This window comes from Pagrus major, chromosome 8 (genome assembly GCF_040436345.1).
Source record: "Pagrus major chromosome 8, Pma_NU_1.0".
NCBI lineage: Eukaryota > Metazoa > Chordata > Actinopteri > Spariformes > Sparidae > Pagrus > Pagrus major.
This window is the reverse complement of record NC_133222.1, coordinates 26,259,341-26,274,687: the sequence shown is the minus strand read 5'-3', so window position 1 is coordinate 26,274,687 and position 15,347 is coordinate 26,259,341. Positions and strand designations below refer to the sequence as shown.

The 15,347-nt window shown below is 42.7% G+C and overlaps 1 protein-coding gene across 1 annotated transcript in view; it reads left to right on the top strand.

Annotated features, from left to right (window-relative positions):
- Nucleotides 1-15,347, top strand: part of LOC141001305 (NT-3 growth factor receptor-like) — a 174,060-nt gene that overhangs the window by 36,978 nt on the left and 121,735 nt on the right. Inside the window, exons 5-6 of the mRNA XM_073472333.1 lie at nt 1,446-1,600; nt 8,001-8,143. Coding sequence (XP_073328434.1) covers nt 1,446-1,600; nt 8,001-8,143 — 298 coding nt within the window. The remainder of the gene's footprint in view (nt 1-1,445; nt 1,601-8,000; nt 8,144-15,347) is intronic.

Here is a 15,347-nt window from a genome sequence, read left to right as displayed (position 1 = left end):
GGAGCCAGCCTGACAGGGGGCAAATGTCAATAAAGTGGAAGGTCTGCCACACCGTTGAGTGGAATTTGAAGGCTTATTTCTTCTTCTTGGTGCCTGTTTCATCCATTTTCAGTAGCAAAGGGGAGGCCTTGAGCAAGCGTAGGGATGAGTGACTCACATGAGGCACAAGGAGGTTTACCAGATACCATGACATACATTCCTGGTCATTTAGGGTGGGCCAGTTGCATGGCACCTCCTGTTAATCACCTGAGCTGAGGGAGGAGGACTGATACTGACTGATATCTGTGTTCTTCATTCTTTTGAAACTTTACTCAGAATTTTGATTTCAGGAATACAATTGTGGGATTGCATGCAGGGAAGCTGCTGCAATAACACTATGGCATTCTATGTCTTTACTGTTAGTGTGAATGCTGACTCAGCATTGACACTAATAATAAAGAGTAATAATAACCAGCTGTCCAAGTGTACCAAATTTCATGCTTCTACGAAAAAGTGAACGATTTTTTCACATACCACCTGGACTGCCTAGTTTCCTTATCACAATGTACTGTACCTGAATTCACCATTAACTGTTAATCTGAAAAATGTATGATATAGTATTCGGTATCATTGTAATCCGTGTGAAAACTATCTATCTGTTGTTGTTTTATGCAACATTAATAGGGAAATTGGGTGAAATGTGGCTATCAATAATGATGATTATCAGGGATAATTATTAATTATGATAAATAATAAGATCTTATTTACATTAGATTGCCTCGGGAGCACCAACCTTGAAGAGGGGAAATGATAGCCAATTAATTAGGTCAGTCTCATAAAAAGGTACTAAACCTTCAGTTTGTAACTCTGCTTAATAATTAACTCAAAAACTACAACCAAAATGACCATAACAACTAGTAATGGTTGAAGGATTTCGGAGTCCTTAACAGAGCAGAGGTTGGAAACATTCACGCTCGTACAATATTAAATAGACAGCATGTAGGCCTTTTATGTAACACAAACACACAATCTAACTAACATGCACAATGTGTGTGTGTGTGTGTGTGTGTGTGCATGCGCGTGTGTGCACACGTGTGTTTGTTGTTGTGTGTGTGTGTGTGTGTGTGTGTGTGTGTGTGTGTGTGTGTGTGTGTGTGTGTGTGTGTATCCACTTTCAGGCATACACTCAACTTCTCCAATTCTGTAGTCTGTACTTTGGCCTAAAGTGGTCCATGGTCAGGCCCCCCTGGGAAATGCTGCACCTGGGCTACTGCATATTCAGTTATCTCAGTGTGGGCCCGCTGAAGGTGTCGCTCAATAATTTACCGAAGAAAGATTTCTTAGAAGCTCTTTGCACTTAGTTAGTTCTGTTATTTTGTACATTCTTTAAAGTTTCAAACTAATGCCACTAATGACATTTGGCATATTACTAATACTGTTTTGTTTTTTTTTGTTTTTCTCTCCAGTCATTTAGAGGAGGTGGTGTTTGCCTGTGGCTGTGAGATCCGCTGGCTGCAGCTATGGCAACAGAAAGGAGGTGCAGGGCTAAGCAGTCAACAGTTATACTGCGCTGATGGCTACAAGAAGATACTGCTACAGGATATGAACATTAGCAGTTGTGGTAAGTTAAGACTGTGAAAATTAGCATTCAAATATGATATGCACACTTGGACCTTAATGACTATGAATTCTGACTGCTGATATTTATTTTTGTATTAATACTAGAGCTGGGTTTATGTGACTTCCATGAAACTGGATTGGCTCAGCATCATACCTTAATTGTTTCAGCGTTTTTTTCAATATTTTTCATGGATTTGTGGAAACTAAAAAAATATTGAACATCTCCAGCCTTATACTTAGTATCCCAGTGAGCAAAAAGTGGTCTAGATAGTGGTCTAAAAGACGTCCTCTGGGGAGCCAGAATGAAAGTTTTTTATCCGTCTTTTCTGGACATTGTATAGACGTTTATATGTCGTTTGTTGACTATTTCCGGCTGTCAGTGGACGTCCAGATCATAGCCTGTATGAACGTCTATTGTCAACTAATTCTGGATGTCAGTGGATGTCTAGATTATGGCCTGACTGGACGTCTTTTCTCAACGTCATTTATCGACTAATTCTGGCTGTCAATGGACGTCCAGATCATGGCCTGGCCCGACGGACATGATATCAACCTGTTTTGGACGTCCACAGACATTGCCTGCTCAGTGGGATACTATACTAGATTTAATGCATTAAACCAGTATTCAGTAAAGTAAAACTAAAACTAAAGTGTGTGTGTGTGTGTGTGTGTGTGTGTGTGTGTGTGTGTGTGTGTGTGTGTGTGTGTGTGTGTGTGTGTGTGTGTGTGTGCGTTTGTGTTACGCCCCTTGACTACATTTGTTTTCGTGTGAGGTCAGACCCATGATTACTGACGGTACTGTAATAGTGCAATTATGACTACTAACTACTCCTATGAGTTGGTCATCATGTTGACAGGCCTCGCAACTGTTGTGATCTCATTGCATTGATCTCATGGTCCCTTGTTTCAGCTGCATCCCAATTCTGCTGCACAGACTACTTCTAAGCAAGTTTTAAGTGTGTAGTTGGGGAATTGAAAATTGGGGAAACTGAAGAAGTTAGTACACAGACCAAAAGTTGCTTGATTTTTTTTTTTTTAGGGTGCTATTGATTGACACTATTATTCCACATTGCAATGTACAAAAAAGCAGACTAGATTCTCTCAGCTACAGAATCTAAATAGATTGCAGATTTAGATGAGATTGCTAAACCCACATTTGAAGGTGAAAGTATGTGAAATGGTATTTAAATGAATAAATCGAAAGTAATTGTGACCCACAAATTGCTTATTGGGATTAGTTCAGCCTGGCAGAGCTGGCCCTGACCAATTTGTTGCCCTAGGCAAGATTTTAACTGGTGAAGAGAGGAGTGTATGTGACCACTGGGTGTTACATTATGTTAATAAATAAAGCTGCTGATGGTGAAACCCAGTATATTATAGCACCTAAGCCAAATTTTAGCCAGTGGTGGAAGAAGTATTCACATCCTTCAATTAAGTAAAAGTACCTCAGTATCCATAGCAAAATGTAGCTAAAGTATTAAAGTAAAAGAACTGGTTTGGCCTCTCTGACTGATGTATTGTTATATATGACATAATTAGATTATTAATACTGAAGCATCAATGTGTAAGCAGCATTATACCGTTGTTGCTGCCGGAGGTGGAGCTAGTTTTAACTACTTTATATACAGTTTTATATACAGGGACGTCAGATAAAACTGAGGCGTCAAAAGATGAATGTCTGCACCGCAGCGCTCCTCCTGCTCCAGTTAAATAGAGCATTTTGCTCATATACAGTCAAACAGAGTTGCTGTCATTATCTTTATTGATTATTGATCACTATCAAAGGCAAACTCCAAGATCAGTTTATCACGAGTGGAGACACTGTGCCAGGAGAGGGCAGCACATAAACATCTTGATGTTTTCTATTATATTATTCTTACAGCACTAGGTTGATGTGCAGCAACAGCTTAATGTAGCAGTTTACTTCATAAAGTTTTTTTTTTTTTCAGATTTATATGCAGTATAGCAAGATGCTACTAAATAAAACTTAGAAATACTGACTGACATGTGATGTGTATTGTTACTGGAAATACAGTATGATTCATGATTTATTGTCTCTAGAAGTGCAACTGGTTAGAAATTAAATTACTTTTTTTGTTATTACAGGGGGATTAAAGTAATGAAAACAGATACAGTTGGATACCGGTATCGGAACTGGTATCGGTTCAAATGTGAAAGGAATCCAATCCTAGATGTGGTTGAAGATTTATATATACTTGTAAAGAACATGCATATCATAGCAGTCTTGAGTTCCAATGATTTCTACAACTCTCATTTTCTGCTGACAGAGGTTCAAATTAATTTACTTTCCAGATTAAATGTGATTCTTTTATAGTTAAATGGGAGGTAGGCTTGATGTGGTGCGACTTTACCATAATTTAAGTGAGCATCATTTTAATTAAAATTTTAATAATTTCCGTAAGAAATTGGTTGAGTTTCTTGATATGAACAAAAACAGGATACTGTGAAGATCAGTAAATAACACTGTACATTCTGTATAATCATGCTGTGTTAAATTGGAACAGTGTTTTTAAAGGGAGTTCACTGACTGGGCCAGTTTCTGTGGAAACACTGTTTGTCTCTAGAACTTAAAAATTGTTATTGTTGCAAGATCAAAATATCAAGTATTAATATGGTGCTAATAAAAGTTATTAAGCAACCCATCCACTGAGATAACATCCTATAGCCCACTCAATAATACCAATAAACCACTCTTGTTGTAATGTCAAGAATAGGCCTATTACCACACATATTATTTTAGGGGAAATAGTTAATTGTAATTTAAGTAAAGCATGAGCAAAATCGGGATATGTTCAGTGACCAAACTGTACAATGTACAGAAACCACAAAGACTATAGACTTTATAGTCAGCAGATTTGTCTATAAAGTAACATTTATTCACTAATCCCCAGACAAAGACGTGACAACATCAGTGCACAGACTGAAGTACAGTGACTAGACACTAAACAAAAAGAAAGAGGTTTGGGGTTTTGGACGAGGTAGATGTAAACAGAGCTTTGTTCAGCAACACAACAGAAGTCTGAATCGAGGAACTTTAAATAAGGGTGCTCCGATCAGGGTGTGTCGATCACGATCACTGGAAGCAGTATCAGCAGATACGGAGCATCAATCAGAAGGATGTTTCTTCACTTTATTGTCATCTTTATTTGTTAATTATTAGTGGCATAGTAAAATGTTGAGGAAATGAATAATTATATTTATTTTATATTTGTGGTGGAAATTCTTATAATTTCCTGGTGAGAGAAGAAAACTTGCTCAATTGACCAAGCTTTGGATATTTCAATGTAAGGAAATCATAGAACATTACATTACAAATTATACTAAGCAATAGACAACGTCAGTAAACAAAATCAGCAAAATTAGACAGCAAGCCAGAGTCACATCAACTATTTAGCTGAATAGGGACAGAGCTCTTTCCCCCAAGTGGGTTAGAGAAGTCTGACAATTTCTCTGTGTTAAAGCACAGGCTTTATGCATCAGGTTTACATAAGTTGAAGGTCTCTAGCTACGCAGTTCTCTTGTTTGTTGTTTGCCAGGAGTCGGACCTTGTACTTCCTGTTGGTATAGCATGAGGCTGTTAAGACAGTTCATATGGGGTCGTTCTCCTCTCCTGGACAGAAAAACAAGCAGACATCAGCATTTATACAGGAAGGAATTACTTTAGGTTATTCAGTTCACGTCATTCAGTGCATTCAGTTCAGATTTCCCCTACAAAGAAATTCAAAGAAATAGGTTCAGACCTGGTACCTGGTTACTTCACATTGACAGAATGTTTACTGATGTAGGATGTCTGTTTTACCTACAAACTGTACTCAGCTAAAGTACTTCAGTACATTTATTTTGTGTAAACTTGTTGTGTTGTCACATTTAACTGCAGTTAACAGAAACTCTCAGTTCTCTCTGTCAGCTGTAAGCTGTCAGCTCAGTCAGCTCTTAGCTCCATTTGTTGTTTTTACCATCTCTCTCCACAGCACTTTGTCAGCACTAGTTATAATCACTGGCTGGCCTCTCAGCGCGAGACCTATCATTAGAGTTGATCCATGGTACTGGTCCATCTATCCCCTTAGTCACAAACAGCTTTCTGGCATGACCTCGCTAATATATTGCACTGGTTAAACCAAAATCCTTATTGATATTGACAGGAGGATAGCTAGTGAGCTGTTAGCAGCAGGCAAGAGAGTCCTGTGCTGTGTGTGGCATGTTAGCGAGCATATACAAATTGTCACGTGTGTTTATCTTATTTGCCCTACTGATCAGGCTCCATAGAGACCACTGATAAAACTTTTAACAATGCATATCAGCCGATAATGATCAGTGCTCGATCAGTTGGAGCACCCTTAACTTTAAAATAGACTGTGCTTGCATCTCATTCAGAGCTGAGAATAGTGAGAGTGAAGAAATCAGGAAATCTAAGTTTGAACTTAGTACTTAGTTTCCCTATCATAGCCGACACATATTGAATCTGTAAACCATCAACCATATTATTCAACCCTTGAAAAGTTTGTTATACCAGGAGACGTGTCGATCCTCCAGTTGGCCTTTGTTGTTGAGTTCTCTCTCTCTCTCCCTCTCTCTCTCTCTCCCTGCAATCAACTTAAACATTATAACAATTAAACGTTAACATTAATGATGCACCTGGAGGAAACCAATGTAAGCAGAAAGTGAACATGCAATCTGTTAGCCTTTTGTGACAACCATTATTTGATTTACATGAAATTTTCATGGTGTTGTCTACATTTAACACAACATATTAACATATACAGTGAGTGGTGGATGCGCTCTAGTGCCACATAGTGGATACAGGAAGTGACATTGAAGTTGTTTGATGCACCCATTAGACTCAGCCACAAACACTACAATGGGAAAGTCTAAAGAGCTCAGCATTGATCTGAAAGAGCTCATTATTGATTTGAACAAGTCAGTAAAGTCACTATGAGCCGTTTCAAAGCAGTTACAGGTCTCAAGATCAACTGTACAAACAATTGTTTGTAAGTATATAGTGCATGGCACAGTTGTGTCTCTGCCACCATCAAGAAGAAAACACAATCTATCAACTGCTGCTGAGAGAAAACTGGTCAGGATGATCAAGAGTCAACCAAAAACCACCAAGTCAAAGTCTGCAATGAATTAGAAGCTGCTGGAAGACAGGTGTCAGTGTCCACAGTCAAGTGTGATTTACATCAACATGAGCTGAGAGGCTGCTGTGAAAGAAAGAAGCCCTTGATCCAGACGCAACAACTTAAAGCTCGACTGAAGTTTGCTGCTGATCACATGGACAAAGAAAAAACTTTCTAGAGGAAAACTGTGGTCAGATGAAACAAAAAAATGAGTCATTTCTTACCACAATGACCAGCAATATGTTTGGAGGTGAGAAGGTGAGGCCTTTAACCCAAGAACACCATCCCTACTGTCAAGCATGGTGCTGGTAGTATTACGCTGTGGGACTGTTTTGCTGCCAGTGGATCTGCTGTTTTAAAGAAAGTACATGGAATAATGAAGAAGGAGGATTATCTCCAAATTCTTCAGGAAAACCTAAACTCACCAGTCAGAAGATTGGGTCTTGGGTGAAGTTGGGTGTTCCAACAGGACAATGATACCAAACACACATCAAAAGTGGTAAAGGAATGGATCAATCAGGCTAGAATTGAGGTTTTTGAATGGCCTTCACAAAGTCCTGACTTGAACCCCACCAGAACATGTGGACTGTGCTGAAGAAACAAGTCTGTGCCAGGAAGCCAACAAACTTCACCGATTCTTCCAAGAGGAGTGGTTAAACATTCAGCCAAAGGACTACCAGAAGCTTGTGGATGGCTATCAAAGTGAAAATGGCCGAATATAACCACATATTAGAATAACTGTGTGTATACTTTTGATTCAGCAGATTTGGTCATATTTTCAGAAGACTTTTAATAAATTCATCACTGAACCAAACTTCATGAATGTTTTTGTGACAATATTCATGTTCTTTACAACTTTTGAGGATGACTGTATGGGGCCACTTGAAGAATGAGAAAGACAAGCATTGTGTGACATTACAAGAAGTTCTTTAGAACGCTATGTAATCATGCTGGGACATCATTAGTCATCAGACGCATGGACCTCATAAGAGTCCGAGTGTGTGCCGTCATTACATTACAGCAAAAGGGGGGGACATACCAAATAAGATATTCTGAAATTCATGGGCATTTTTCAAAGTTTCATCTTTTTACTTAAACTGTTAAGCTGATATTATCATTAGTGATGAAAAAATAGTATTACATTCAAAATAAATGCAAAATAGATATATTTTGATTTGTGGTGTGAGACTTTTGGACCCCACTGTGTGTGTGTGTGTGTGTGTGTGTGTGTTACTTATTATATTCTATCTCTCTTTGTCTTAGACCTGCCAGATATCAGCGTCAGCCACAGCAACCTCACGGTTATTGAGGGTGATCGAGTAACAGCAATCTGTAACGGCTCTGGATCCCCGTTACCAGAGGTGGACTGGCCTGTCAACAGCTTGCACTCCAACACTGAACATGGGGTAGGGAGGACACAAACACACAAAGCACACCCTTACTCACATCAAGGAAAACACAAAACAGCTAGACATGTGAGTGTTGTGTAACTAATTAGCGATGATAAGTGAATTACAGTATAATAACAAGTTAGATTAGTAATAAGACAACGGCTAGAATCAGAAGAACCCAGATTCGTTGGGAGCCATGTAGATGAGCAGCAATAATGAATCAGACACAGGGATAACTGTTGAGTAGCCACTCTTATATTGTTACAGTAAATAAAGAAAAATGGCCAATTTATACAAAAATATACATGAATGACCCAAAATACCAGAAAGAAAAGATTGTTCGTTGGGGCCCTTATGAACTGGGAATTGTTGCAGGTAATTGCAAGGAATTGCAGGGAATTGCAGGAATTTGCAGGCATAGCAGGTAGCTGCCGTCACTCCCGTGGCAGAGAGCAGAATGAACCGGAAAAACAACAGGCCTGCACTTCACCTTCGAGGTGACAGGCTGAACGTGGTCTGCGTAGCCTCTGATTGGCTGTTGAGGGTTAGGTTCCCCCACGTGGGGTCATGTGAACTGAGTGGTGCATTCAAATGCAAATGGGATATTTGAACTTCGCCGATGTAAATAAATAAAATTAAAGAAAATGAATAATCTCTCTCCTCTTCTATTGGTCTCATTTAATGGTGTGGTTTTCCACCTGGGCTACACCCTCCCCTCCTGAACTCATGCACGTCCCTGTGCATGGTAGACAGTTAAATGATAATTACTCGAGGGAACAAGACAGGGGATTGAACAGACTCCTCACCATCATTTATAACATCAGCTCAGGCTGTGGACAGTCCTTGAAAAAATGATTTCACTGCTGTGATCAAGGGATTGCCTAACTCAGTATGATCAAGCCATCGTGGCGGCTGGCGGTTTCTCTCAGATCTCCTGACAGAATTACCTGCATCCATTTTTTCCTCTGTCTCCTCTGTATCCATTGGGACTGTTCCATCCTTTCCTTCCATTGCACCTGTTTCCTCCTTTCTTTCCTCAGGTTCTGCACTTCTAATGCCATCCTCCTCCTCATCATTGTCTGACATATCTGAAGGAACTAGAAGTTGCTCTCCTCGGATGTCTGGATGAGCATCAGGTGGGTCATTTTGAACCAAGGCTGTTTCATCAGCTTGTTCGGTTGGTGTGACTATCGGTGGGTAAGTACTCAGTGTCACTCTGATGAAATTTAGACTCAATGAGCATCAAAGGACCATCTGAAGTACTATTGAACATATCAGGTAGGTTGTCAAAATCAGATTGGTTGTCAAGGACGGTTGAATTGTCAATATCAGGTGGATTGTCAAAATCAGGTGGGTTGTCAATATTGGATGGGTTGTCAATATCGGGTGGATTGTCAATATCAGGAGTACTATCAAGACTTTGAGCACTTACAGGACTCTCAACAGGAAGAATGCCTGGAGGCTCAGTATGCTGAGTATCTTGGACATTGGTCATAGGTAGATCAGGCTGGACAGGATTCTCACAGACGGTGGGGGCAGGAGGACTTAAATAAACTGGAACGAGTACATCATCTCCTTCATCTGAGGAATGCCCTTCCTCTACTGCAGGGTTTGCACGGGTTCCTGGCCTGCGTGTTACTGGTTTTTGTACAGGCTCACTGCTTTCCTCCACAGGTAGGTACCCACATGGGAGTAACCATCCCTGTTTTCAGGTTTAACCGTGTATACTGGGAGGGTGCCTGCTCTTCTCACCACTACATGGACAGTGGGTTCCCATTTGTCTGAAATCTTATGTTTTCCCCAGATGCGAACATTTCTGACCAGTACCCGATCTCCAGCTTCCAAGTCTGAGGCAGTTACATGTCTATCATACCTTGTCTTGTTCTTGTGAGCTATCTTTGCAGCCTTGTCCATAGCTATCTTGTAGCTTTCTTTGAGACGTGACTTGAGGTTTTGCACATACTCAGAGTGAGATGAATGTTGACCCTCTTGTACTGGCAACTTGAAGGCAAGATCAACTGGCAGGCGGGGTTGGCGCCCGAACATCAGTTCGTATGGGGTGAAGCCAGTCACCTCATTCCTGGTGCAATTATAGGCGTGGACCAGGGGTCCTACATGGTCATGCCAACAGGACTTATCTTGATCTTGGAGAGTGCCCAACATGTCAAGCAGGGTGTGATTAAATCGTTCCACAGGGTTGCCCCGAGGGTGGTATGGGGTCGTGCTAACCTTGTGGATACCAGCCACCTGACAGAGTTCCCTGATTGTGCGGGACCCAAAATCTGGACCCTGGTCACTATGTAGATTTTCTGGGATACCGTAGTGTGCCATAAAGTTCTCCCACAGACACTTTGCTACTGTGCGGGCCTTTTGATTGGGTGTTGGGATGGCAACCGCAAATTTAGTGAAGTGATCTGTGATCACCAGTATATCCTTGGTCCCACTTTTGTCAGCTTCAAGGGACAGGAAGTCAATGCAGAGGAGTTCAAGGGGTCGAGTAGTACTAATGTTGACCAAGGGGGCAGCTCTTTCAGGCCGTGCTTTCCTCCGCACACACCTGCCACATGTCCTCACTTTCCTTTCCACCTCCATAGCCATCTTTGGCCAATAGAATCTGGTTCTTACAAGGTCCAGTGTACGGTCGACTCCCATATGACCCATATGGTCATGCAGGCTGGTGAGGACTGTGTTGCGAAGCTCAGCTGGGAGTACAAGCTGGTAAGTTGTCTGGGACCCCACTTGGCGTCGCCTGTAAAGGATGTTGTTATGGAGCTCGAGACGGTTTAGTTCTCGGAGGAGGAGTGGGAGGTCCGGAAGTTGGATGCGCAACGTGGGGGGTGGTGTGTCCCCATGTTCAATCTGGGAGATAACATGCTGTATACATTGATCGGCTCTTTGCTCATCTGCTAGCTCTACTTCAGTTAGATGAGGGATGGTTGGCAGACCTCCGAACTGTTCTTCTTGCCCATAACTGTCGGGCACAGCCCTAGGGGACATGGCAAGAACCTCCACTAAGACAACATGATCTGTACCTCCCTCTCTCTCATCATCAGGACTGACGCTGTAGGTGAGCTGTCTCTCACAGATTGCTTTCACAACAGACTGATCTACTGCATCGATGTTCTTTGGATCAGAGAGGTGTTGAATGCGTTCTCTCTCTTTTTGTGATTTCTGATCATCTGCTAGCACCCCATGTGGTCTGCGGGATAATCCATCCGCATCTCCGTTCTGCCTTCCTGGATGATAGAGGAGTTTGAATGAGAAGGTGGACAGTGCTGCTAGCCACCTATGGCTGGTCGCGTCAAGTTTGCTGAGGTCAGAATGTACGTCAGTGGATTGCTATCAGTTACAACAGTGAAGTGGTTGCCGTAAAGATAGTCGCTGAACTTTTCTGTTACTGACCACTTGAGTGCCAAAAACTCTAACTTGTGCGCTGGATTGCGGCTCTCGCTTTGTGACAGCCCTCTACTTGCATAGCCTATAACTCTAAGTTGGCCCTCTTGCTCCTGATACAGCACAGCACCGAGCCCGGTGGTACTGGCGTCGGTGTGCAGTATATAGGGTTTCTGGGGGTCAGCAAAGGCTAATACAGGGGCTGTAGTGAGGCTTTGGATGACTGTCTTGAAGGCTTGCTGGCAAGCTGGCATCCAGCGACCTCCGAAGGGCTCTTTTGGGTCATGGTATTGATTCATTTTCTGTCCTATGTTTGCTGGTTTTGCTTTTGATTTCTTGTGGAGAGGTGGGTAGCCGGAGGTTAAGTTGTGGAGAGGTTTTACGATGCTGGAGTAGCCCTTAACAAACCTCTTATAGTACCCAGCGAAACCAAGGGACGATTTTAACTCTCGTAGGGTCTGGGGGACAGGCCATGTTTTAAGAGCTGCAATCTTCTCGGGATCAGTCTCAACGCCATTTCTGGAGACTACATGACCCAGATAATGAACTGATGCCTGGAAGAAGACACATTTTTCTGGGGATAACTTCAACCCAAACTCTTTGAGACGAGTGAGCAAGTCTTTCTTCGTGCTCCTCAAGGGTTCTGGAGAATACTATCATGTCATCAAGAAAGACCAACGCATCTTTCAAATGCATATCCCCCATGCACCTTTCCATTAATCTTTGGAATGTGCTGGGGGCATTAGTCACACCTTGAGGCATTCTATTGAACTCCCAGAACCCGAGAGGGCACACAAAAGCCGTCTTCGGTCTGTCTGCTTCTTCAACCTCAATCTGGTAGTACCCTGACTTTAGGTCGAGAACAGAGAACCACTGATACCCATTGAGGGCTGAGAATGTGTCCTCCAGCTTCGGAAGATTGTATGCATCTTTTATAGTCTGGAGGTTTAGACGCCTATAATCAATGCACAACCAGACTTGGCTGTTCTTTTTCCGGACTACCACTATAGGTGATGCAAATGGTGACTCTGACTCCCTGATAACTCCTGCGTCAAGGAGCTCTTGAATGTGCCTACAGACAGCTTCAATGTCCTGTGGGTGTATTGGTCGGGCACGCAGTTTGAAAGGAGTTTCATCTGAGAGTTTTATGTGGTGTCTTACTTTATCCGTCTGGCCAAAGTCCAGGTCATGATGTGCAAACACATCAGACATGTTGTTGAGCTGCTGAGTGATGCGTTGCTTCCATTCGAATGGGATTGGGGAATCACCAAAATTGAAATTTAAGGTGGGTTCTTGGGGTGACTGGGTCTCTGAAGGTCTCTTGAGGGGTTCTGATTGCTTGGCTATACTATGTTCTTTTAATAAAATAGTTTGGTAAGCACTAATTTCTGCAATAGTGCACTTGGCAGGGATGACAATGTCGTGGTCAGACTCATTGCTTATGATGACTGGCAGCTTATGGGGCCGTAGCTGAGGGAAATCAACTAGACCAGCTTTTACTAGCAGGCCACCTGGCAAGGGGGATGACGATGGATACTCAATGACAACTGATTTCTCATCTTGAAGGCCACTGACAAGGGCAACTCTCAGTCAAGTCAGTCTCTGAGTAGATGTCAAACAGTACATCTAGGGTGTTCGTGCCTATGAGCACAAGGGACTGTGAAGTGTCAGGGACAACCAAGGCAAGTGTGTTTACATCTATTGGAACCCCTATAAAGTCCCTTGGAAAGGTTATGGTCATTTCTATATAGCCAAAGTAAGGCACTAGCTGGCCATTTGCACCTTCCACTTCTAAAAGGTCATGCAGGGGATTAATCTTCTGCTCTGAAAGGTGCTGCTTGTAAAATGACTCAAGTACGGTTGTAACTTGTGAGCCTGAGTCAAGAAGGCAGTTGACTTCTTCACCTCTCACAGTCACTTGAGCTGTACTCTTGATGCCAACCAACCATTCGAGGAGTCGAAAAGGTTGGTTCTGCTTTGAATGCTGTAGGCTGGAACATGTTTGAGCTCTGACGTTCTCTGCAGGTGTACTGACTTTGTTAATCTCAGCGGGGGTTTTGTCTTCATTGTTTACGTCTGAGGGATGTTGTTGACTCTCCTCAGCCCCTGTTTGTCCCACAACAGGAACTTTGAACCATTTTGTGCTTCCCACTTGTGCTGTTTTTCCTCCAACTGCTTCTTCTTTCTGCCACTAGGTTGGGGTTTGCGGGATCGGTGCAGCATGGGGCAATGTGCCCATCTTCGCCGCAGTTAAAACAGTACCAGGGCTTGGGTTTGTAGGTCTGTTTTTGTTTAGTCTGTCTTTGAACGGCTATATCTGGGTCGTCTGGCTTTGACATTCTGCCCTACAGCTTCCCTGCAGAGCCCTTGCTGCTAACTCCTTTTATCTTTTTCTGTGACATGAATGTAGTAAGTTGGCTTTGCAGACTTGCCACCTGCTTTCTCAGATCCTCAATAGCACTGATACTACTCTCATGTTTCTCCTCTGGTTCACAAACATATGCACCCTGGAACTGCAACTGAGCTCTTTGCTTTGTGGTGCCAATATGTTTTTTCATCCGACTGGTTTTTGCTTGTTGTCGGTCTTCTTCCGAGCGAATCATTAGCAAGAGGTCTGAGAATTGGGGTGGGCTGCTCTTCTTTTGTTCGAGTTGCAGGACACTGAGCAGGGTGTTATCCCAACATCCCCTGCAGAACTGCTTAAGGAGATGATTGTCTGCCTCTTCACATGTAACTCCCCCCCTTTTCGTGGCTTGGTTTAATGCTAGCTGGACCCGATGAAGGTAAGTGGATGGTTTCTCACCTGGATCCTGGAGGGTGTTCAGGAATTGAGCGAAAAGTTCCTCCCCATCTTCCACAGTGCCAAAGGCCGAGTCTAGGAGCTGTAGGTAGGCTGCAGGCAGTGACTCAGGCCGTAAGCCCTTGACTACATCAGCTGCTGGTGGGAGCAAGCTCTCAAGGATCTTTCTGGATATTTGCAGGGGGGACATGCTAGGATCATTTTGGAGCGGCTCAATGTGTGTGCACCATGTGTCATAATCGGTTTCATTATTAGGTCTGGGAGTCTTTCCGGAGAAGGAATGGAGTCTCACCTGGGATTGTATGTGTGGGACAATATCTTGACTCCGGACAATGTGCTAGACCACGACCTTCTGAATGTCAGGTGGGTTCATGTCACTTACTGAAAGGGACGGTGCTGTCTTTCCACTAGTGAGGAGGACATGGTCAGTGGCACCATTGTTGGTTGGTGTGACATCTGAGAATGGGGTGTGAGGGTGTTGCTCTTTAGGAGCGGGAGGAGATAAGACAGTGGTCTCGACAGGTGTGGGGGAGGATTCTTCAGTTGTGGGTAGCATGGCTTCAACATCTTCCCCAATCTGAGACATCATCTCTTTCAACACCTCACTATAGTCTTTGCCACTCAGCTTGGCTAGTCCCTTGAGCTCAGCTAAATATGTCTTAGTGACGTTACTTCCAACCTTGGTAGCGTACGTGCTACTGAGTGCCTTAACTTCATAGACAATGGTGGAGTCACCTTTTGCTGTGCATGTGTACGGTAAGTGAGGTTCTAAACCTTCTAAGGCTGAACCACTGGAATATTCAACGATCAGGTTTTGGTAGAACTCAGACAGTGAATCATCAACAGAAAGGATTCTCTCAATTTTACCATACTCTAAAATCAATCACCTGTTCATCTTGCTCAGCTACCTGAGTTACCCCACTGACAATAACTGCGTTTGGAATTTTGACACCAGACTTTTGTATGAAATCCATACTCCATACATTTCAATATTGGTGCTCAAATCAAATGGCTCCTGGCTAGCTC